This window comes from Mesitornis unicolor, unplaced genomic scaffold, assembly GCF_000695765.1.
Source record: "Mesitornis unicolor isolate BGI_N332 unplaced genomic scaffold, ASM69576v1 scaffold24138, whole genome shotgun sequence".
Taxonomy (NCBI): domain Eukaryota; kingdom Metazoa; phylum Chordata; class Aves; order Mesitornithiformes; family Mesitornithidae; genus Mesitornis; species Mesitornis unicolor.
The window spans coordinates 3007-11667 of NW_010204178.1; the positions used below are offsets into that span (position 1 = coordinate 3007).

Genomic DNA, 8661 nt, shown 5'->3' on the forward strand with positions numbered 1-8661 from the left:
GATGCGATGCTTGGGTGCTCTCTAATGTCTGCGGCTTCTTTCACATCCCCAGAATGAGGTTGCCTACACCACTGTGGTCTTCCAGCGGAGTCGGAAACAGATCCCCGTGTGATGACGAAGTTTGTAGTGCAATGAAAACGCTTGCACTCTCACATCGATTGCTATCGCAACATTATCTCGGGGCCTGTAGTGCTGTGAGAGCTGCCAGAGCTGCCGTGCATCAGCTCGTTTTATAGTTACAGGAGGAAGTTAATGTCTCCTGCTCCAAACTGCTTGTCAGCAGCTGTGGACAAACTGCTTTTTGTAATGTGTTTCTTCATCTGTAAAAGTCTCAATGAGTCCTTGCAATGCAATTGTAAAGTTTGTTTGTGTGTGTGCTCTTGCTTTGAACAACCAAAAGAGAATTGAAAATGGAAATGTTTCTCTGTGTTTATTCACGTCTGTGCCCTTGTTTCCCTTTTCTACCACTGACTATAGTGTTGTGCTTGGTTTTGTTTGCCAAGTGCTCTGATTATTTTCTGCTTACTGAAGTTATGATAACGAAATGTTTGTATGCAAGTGTCAGCTTCCTGACGGGTCACACAAATACACAATCACAGTGTGACAGTAAGAATTTATGGAAGTGTTCAGTCATGTAATACATTGTATTGTATTGTAATACATGGTAAAAAGTTAAAATCACCCCCTTTTCATGAACTGGGGGGTAAGTCACCGCTCGTGACTCAGCCTCAGCAGCCATGGAGAAGTTTCTCTGCACTTCGCTGTGCACAGGGGTGGGAGGTCTGGTGCCAGAAGGACCATGGTCTCCATCTGTCCTGCAAGCTGAGTCAGAGCTCAGTTTCGTGCCACCTCAGTGCTCTGGGCTTCAGAAGCCTCCTTGTTTCTGGTCACCAGAGGGTGTCAGATTCTGGCTGATATTTCTCTGCTCTGAAAATGCAGGTGATTGCATGTGTGCCATTGTAAAAAAACCTCTCCAGAGGGATCTCGGAGGCAGGACAAGTGCCTTGGGTCGCTCCTGTGTGCAAGACAGCAAGTCTGATACAAGAGACTTTAAATGCCTGAGACGGGCAATGTCGCCTGATGGCAGCACAAAGCCGCGGATCAGCAGCTGGATTCAGCCCCGCTCAGACCGTGTCTTTGCTGTCTTTCCAGCGCTCAGAGCAGCGGCTCCACCTCTGCCAGCTCTGCGGGGTTGTCCTGCCTGTGACTGCAGAGGGAAGTGGGGGACCACTGAAAAGTGCACGAACACCATTGCGTGCTGAAATCTGGCATGAGAGGCGCTGTGGGTGATGCTGCTGACAGGGTCAGGAGGAGAGCTCGTGGTCTGTTTTGCTCTATCTGCTCTCATCTCTGTCTTCAAGTGCTGTTTAATAGAGAATACCATATCACTCCCCAAAACGTACAGCTGCTGAGACGTTCATGAGGGATGATTGTAGTGGTTCACCATTCTTTTTTTGTTAAAAATTAGTAACTGTTAATCTGCTGCCTGACAGCAGCTGAGCAATAAGGATGTCTGAAAATTTAGCTGGCTTGCACAAATGTTTCCTCACCACACCACCAAGATCGTGCTAGATACCGTTAGATCCTGTGTTAGAAGTGCAAGGAAAGGTGACTCTCACAGGCTTTATTTTGCCCCCTGCCCCAGACCAGCTCGGATGTTGAGTTTTTCAGGTAACTCTTTCCTCGCTATGAATTGTTCCAAGACTCAGCACGACTCTTTCATGCACTTTGTGAAATGTTGCCAACCATAGCACAGCGATTTTGTGACAGTGACAGAGCCGAGTGTGGTGCAGCTCTTGGACACGGATGGTGACAGAAACACAGTTTGTTGCATGGCTGCTCACAGGTCCCAGGCTCATCCCAGAGCACCCCTGTCTCTCTCTCATGCCAAGAGCTCTGCGTAGTCGTGCATGGCTTTCAATGGTAGGCATCAGCCAATTCTTTGTTTTATAGCTGGATAGAGGAATTTGGGCAATTGTGTTCACTAATCAGAAGAGAGGAGGCGTTGTGTGTCCTCTGGTTCTCGTGTTTTCACTATTTCAGTAGATTTCTGCTAGAAGTGTCTGTACTTGTGGTCTCCCTAAAGACAAGCTTTCACAGGAGGAATTTCCCAGGAATTTGCCTGGGTATGGGAATATCCAGTACAAATTGTCTAACCCTGGGAGGGTGGGAGGAAACAGCTCAGGGGTTGAAGGGTGCTGTGAAGGGTGCATGGACATCAGCATCCTATGACATTCCTGACATTTTGGAATTCCTCATCTGGTTGTAATGTTAAAAGGATGGATTATTACAGCTGCAGCGGTGATGTCTCTCAGGAGCACGCAAAGTCCTTTGTTCTCCCTGAGCGATACTTGCATACATGTGGGTTGCTGGTGTGTGCCTTCACCCACCTGCACATCCACTTTGAGCATTACGTCTCCTGTTTGACATCTGTCTGGGGCTGAACGCCACAGCCATTGCCAGAGCAAGTGCTGGAAGGGAGAACTAGCAACCCAGATCTGCATGGACATTTTCCAGCCAGCAGCACCTCTGGCAAAGCTGACGGATGGACTCTACCTGCCGCACGGCAGCAGCTCCTCTGGGCGCCCATAGAGAGAGAATGGGTCCAGCTTCATCCCCCAAAGGTGAGCTGGGTGTCCCTCTCAGGAGAGGGAGAGACCGCACTCCTCTCACTCCTTCATTTCTGTTCTTCCTCCGTATCCTCCTGCCTCAATCTCCTGCAGTCTGTCGGGCAGCCTGCTGGGAATCCGCTGCAGTGCTGCTCCCTCTTTTCTCAATTTCTCAGAAATACATAGGCAAAGTTTGCTCTGCATCATTCTAATGAATAATTTTCTGCTCTTTAGGTGGGACCTGTTTTTCTGCTGAAAGCAATCGGCTTTATCAGCTGATAATGAAAGATCATGTAGCAGAATTCTGCTGCCCTTGTGCAATGACTTCCTTTTCTGGCCTCTTTATTAATAGAGTTAAGGGTGTACCAGGGCAGAGCTCTGGCCTGTGATTAGGGTTACATCAGATAATGAATCGAGATGTCTGATCTCAGCTACAGGAGCAGATGCCAACAGTTTCTAAGATGAATAACAGAATGATAGACTTCCTTTTCTGCTTTTTCTAGATCACTTTTATGATTTAAAGGTGGAGAAAAAAGAGCCTGGCCTTTAATAACTTATTTTCAGTTTGACTCACATTCCCCAAAAACAGGCTCTGAGAGCTGTGAGGAAGTATTTACTGTAATTACTGTGCTGTCCTAGTCAGGACACCAACCAAAACGGCATGGAGGTTTCATGCAGGCTGCTTTTTTGAATTCATATAAAATCCATCTGATATTTCCTATTATTCATGAAAATGTAACAACATTGACTGCAGCACAAGTTGACCAGACTCGAAGGGTGTAAGAACAGTCAGTGAGGCCATGCCTGGATTGTAAACTGCTGTTACCAACAACAAAGAATTAATTTATTCTGTTTTTTCAGTGGACCCAGCCAATCCTTATGGGGAAAAACAAAAACACTGGACAAAACTCATCTTAAGTATCTCTTCCGTATTTTGAAATTATTTAATACAAAGATGTATCTAGACACATATTTACATACACCTTTAGTCTTCAGATCTGTAACAGGCAAGAGCAAACAAAAAGAGCAACAGTTCTTCAGGTTTACAGAGGAGACTTGCAGCAAATGACATTTAAATCAGGTGTCAGGGAAACAGTTTGTGATTGTAGGGAGAATTTAGCATGGGGATATGCTGTGCAGGAAGAATCCCCCAAATGGATGTGTTTGAGTAAAAAATGAGGAAAATGCATCCTTGATGGTTTAGAGATCGTTGATTCTATCCGTGGTTAAGGAGCTGGGGAAGGAGGTGTCCTGGTTTGAACTAAATAGAACTGATTTTCTATTTAGTGATTTTACTTTCCAGCTCAGTCTCTTCTAAGTGGCTGAACTTGCTCAAACCAGCAGCGTGGTTTTTCCAGACAGTGTGCACTGCTACAGGTGATCATCACAAGGCCACTGCTGTGTCTGCGTCTATGGGGGTGAAAGCGGACCCAAACCTGCCCAACAAGGTATTCCATCCCACACACACCATACTCAGTGTAAAGCCAGGGGATCACCAGGGTCTTGACCCTTTCATCTTGGACCCTTCCATCCGTCTCGGCCCCTGCAATGGCCCAAGGCCCAGCAGACCCTGCTGCTTCGGCTGCCTCTGATCCTGATCCCTGTGTTCCTGCATCAGCTCCCACTGCTGCTGGGTCCGCACTGGGACTTTTCCAGTGCTCCCAGAGCCTCTGGGGACGTCATTGTCATTGGGGGAGGATTTTATATTGGTTTTGTATATATATTTGTACATTTTTGTATGTATTTCATTATTTTCCTATTTACATTATGATCCTGTAGTATCAGTATTATTGTTTTATTAAACCTGTTAGTTTTATTTTCCAACCCATAAAGTCTCTCTCCCTTATTTTCTTTTCCCTTTTGGGGAGGGGAGAGGGGTTAACAGAGAGTGTCTGTCCTGGATTTAGTGGCCAGCCCAGCCCTAAACCACAACAGGAGGAAAGGGCTGCAATAGATGTCTGGTTTTTGCTGTACCCATCACCTTTTCCCGGCACACTCCCATCCCCAGCATCTCTCAACAGTGAATGGCTGCAGTGTGTTGGGCTCTGGCCTGGTGCTCTGTGTCTGAAGTCAACTTTCAGGCGTCGGGGTGAGCGTGTCTTGGTTTGAAAGCAATGCAGGTCTCCCCCTGGCAGCATCTGCCCCAGGCAGAGGAGGGTTACCAAGGCCAGGGCAGCTGCTGACCTCTCAGAGATGTCCAGCGGCAGGCGAGGGCAGTTTGACGGCGCAGCTGGAGGTGTCACAGGAAATGCTGTGGTTGTATCGGACAGGAGTGTCTGGACAGAAAAAGTCGGGGCAAGTCCGGCTGTGCATGAGCAAAGGGCCTATAACTGGGCAAAAAAAAGAAATCAAATTCATAACGAGAAGAGCTCTCAGTCTTGAGTTAAAACTAGAGATGAACAAGCACTTTTTATCAGCTGTCCACAGATCTGAGGTGGGGAACTGGGAGCAAATTCTGCCTTGTTACCAGTGCTTTGGGTCGCTGGTCTACCAGTGATGCTCAAGAAATACATAAGAACTGGAGGGTCCTGTTAAATGGAGATGCTTGCCTGAAGATCTGGACTGGGTTCAGCAAGCACTAAGCAGAATTCTCCAGGGCACGGTAATGCAGATGTTCATAGATGGTCCTTTGGAGCTTAATGTCAAATGTGTGGCAGATTGAGTAAGAGGAGCTCGTTCTTATCATGAAGTTTTTGCAAGAGTGGGAGGAGATGAAACAAAACACACTTTCCTGTGAGTTTCTTAGCAAAGTGGTTTGTCAATGATCAGGTCTTTATTTACATCTGTCGTTTGCTCTGTAAGAACTGGGTCTTGTTTTTTGCAGAGGATGTAGGCCCTCAAAATTAAAAGGTAGGTGTTTTTGAACTTCTTTATCTTGCAGGCATAGACAATGGGGTTCATGGCAGAATTGGCATGGGATAACACGATTCCCAAGTACATCAAATACTCGGGGATCTCACAGTCAGGGTAAAAATAGGAAATGCAGTTTATAATGCAGAGAGGCAGCCAGGATATGGCAAACAGGAAGAGAACAAGTGCCAGAGATTTGGCTGTCCTGAACTCCTGTCCATAAAAACCTCCTGTCCCTCTCACGCTGGTTGTGCCTTGGCTCAGCTTTGTCCGGATGATGTAGAAGATTTCAACATACAGCACACACATGACGAGCAGAGGGACGAGGGTCCACGTGAAGAAGCCGAAATACACCATGTAATCCATCCTCATCACTGTGGTGAACTGGCAGCTGAGGAAGTCGGCGTTTCCTGGCTGTGTCTTGTTCCACCCGAACATGGGCACTAACCCTGCCAGCAGGGACACGGTCCAGCACAGCCCCAGCGCCCACCAGACTCTCCTCTCTGTAGTGATTACTTTGTATCTGTGGGGGAAGAAAACCCAGGCTGTGTGAAACAGCAGTGATTCAAACCCTTATGGGTGGCTTCGAGAATTCACATATTCAAAAGGTACAGGTTCACTGTAACAAAACGGAGCGTTAGCTGCTCTTGGCGGGGACAGACCCTAAGTCTTATTTCGAGACAAGCCCTAATGCTTCATTTGTGACCATTTCTTCGTAGCGGTCATAAGATGAACTCTGCTTAACTTCCCCTCTTTATAATTGGATGTTTCCAACTATTTTGTTTCTTGTTTCATTATGATCCTAGTGCTCCTCTTGCCTAGATTCTGCTTTTCTACTGTTAGCAGCCGTATCTTATCTCTCAGCTTCCTTGGCTGTACCTTATTCTTTGCAGTTGGTTTATGTCATTTACAGGACCAAACTGTTCTCTCACTTTCCACTGTTATAGGTCCTTTCCCCATTAAAAAAATTGCTTATGCTTGAGGTTATGTTTTCCATTTCTACCTTACGTACTTTTCGATTCAAATATAAGTCTGATATTTCTTTTTGTATTTTCAGCAAACACTAGAAGGACTTTTATTCAATAGATCAGCCTCAAAACCCCAAAGCAACCTATAGTGCTCTGCATCCTGCACCATTAACAGAGCAGCTGAAGTTCAACTGTTTGACCACAGACCCATCCTGTGGCCAAATTCTGCTCAACAGCAACACGGAGCTGTCGGTGCTGCACAAAACCCCCCAGGGTCTGCCCACACCACCTTATCAACCACAGATGGGAGTTCTGGCTCTGGATGGCTCCTCTCAGGTGGGTGCTGTCTCCATGCACAAGCAGGCGTTTAGGGTGATATTGGTTAGAAGGGGGCCAGGTGAAGGAGGAGAGAGGAGGCGGCTCTCGTGGGGCAGAGGGAACCGGCAGCAGCGGAGGGGCCCGGCGCGGTGCAGCGCTCACCTGGTTGGCAGCTTCACTCGCAGGTAGCGGTCGATGGCGATGGCCAGGAGGGAGAGGATGGAGGCGTTGGTGAACACCACCATCAGGCAGCACATGAAGAGGCAGGCGTAGAAGTGGACGCGGACTCCCAGGCTCACCACGATGGCCAGGGGCATGACGAGGACCCCCACTGCGATATCGGCCAGCGCCAGCGAGACGATGAAGTACAGCGTCATGTTCTGAAACGCCGAGTTCAGCTTCACCACCCAGATGACCAGGATGTTACCCACGGTGGCAAACAGAGCCACCAAGCACTCGGTCCCTATGTAGATCCCATCCAGGCTGCTCAGGCTGTTGTTGGGCATGGTGAGCGGCTGGAGATGCTCCCACCCAGGCTCGAGCTGCAGAAGGGAGCGTGGGCATCAATGACCTCGTCTGGATTCGTCCTCGGTCCCCGGTGCTCGGCCGTTCCAGTGACTCCCAGGGCACAAATCACCTCTGGTATTTCACGTCCTCAGTGATCAGCAGCAAATCAACTGTTGTCTCCTCACAGAGCCGCAGTTGCCTCAGCACTCAGTTCCCCACTCTGGACACATCTCCTGAACTCTCAGCATCTCTGTGGCAGCCTGGTGTCAGTGAAATACTTTGGAAAAGCTTCCCCAAGCTTGCTTACCAGCAACGTATAAACAAATGCTTGAACTGCTTCCTCTTCCAAGCCACGGTTTCAGAAGTGGGAGAACTGTAACCAGAGCTGATTGTGCAAAGCCGTCACTTATCAATCTAAGTAATCGCTCTGTAGTCACTATAGGAAGTGAGGCAGTTCAGGGGACGCTAGAAGGTGTTTGGTGTTTTGTTAAAACACTGTACTTGATTTAATTCAGGGTGTACCGCTTCAGTTAAGGCCCTGAGGTGCATGAAAAATGCTCTTTACTCACATCTTTCTCAGTCAGACAAGAATACTACCGTAATTCAGGTGATGTTTCCAGTGAGAGGCATCATTTCCACTAAAAGTCAGTCTGACGATCAACCAAGTCCTGTTCAAAGTGGCACGCTTTCCTAGGCACTGTATATAGAAGATAGAGAAATTGAAGGAAGATGTGGGAAGTGACGGGAAATCGGGGGGAGACAGCGTGGAAGCTGCGCTCGAGGATGAGCTGGGCAGCGGGGAGTGCCTCGCTCCTGGATGTGGGGCTGCACTGAAGGAGCTGCTCCCATTTCAGATGAAACCACAAAGAAATGCAAACATGTGAGCCCATGAGGTGCAGGGGCACCTGACTTCTTGGACAGGCAGAAATGCACACTCTCCAGGAAAATGAGGTGAGCAAATGAGGTGAGCAATTAGGTGGATGGTGCTGTATTGGTGTAGCAAAGCCTTAAGCCAACGTGGATAATATTTGGTTTCCCAGACACCGAGTCCTCCATCTCTTCCACCCAACTTTCTGACAAAACTGAGAGTGTGGAAGTGAAATCAGCCCTGGGAGGAGACAGAGCCAAAAATAAACGAGACTTCTTTATTCTCTGCTATCAAAAGTTGGATGAGTTGTTCTTCCTTGAAATTGATGTAAGTGCTCCTTGTCCCCGACCGGAGGGCATTTGGTGGGATTGCTGCTGGGAAGAGAACAAGCTGCCTGTGAGCAGCCCCAGCTGTGGATGAGCTGGGTCTGTAATCCAGGCTGACACAGGATAGCTGTGGGTGCAGGAGATGAACCCGGCAGAGGCTGTGTGAGCTGGGACGCACGCTCGGCTGCTGTAAGTGAAGTCACTCCTCCGGGCAG

At 48.1% G+C, this 8661-nt stretch overlaps 1 protein-coding gene across 1 annotated transcript; it reads right to left on the reverse strand.

Moving 5' to 3' along the window:
- Window positions 1-5351: 5351 nt before the first annotated feature.
- On the reverse strand, window positions 5352-7251 carry ADORA3 (adenosine A3 receptor). The gene is made up of 2 exons (XM_010190978.1): window positions 6908-7251; window positions 5352-5982 (listed from the first exon to the last, which is right to left on the reverse strand). Exons 1-2 carry the CDS (start codon window positions 7249-7251, stop codon window positions 5352-5354), a joined length of 975 nt encoding a protein of 324 aa, XP_010189280.1.
- Window positions 7252-8661: the final 1410 nt, after the last annotated feature.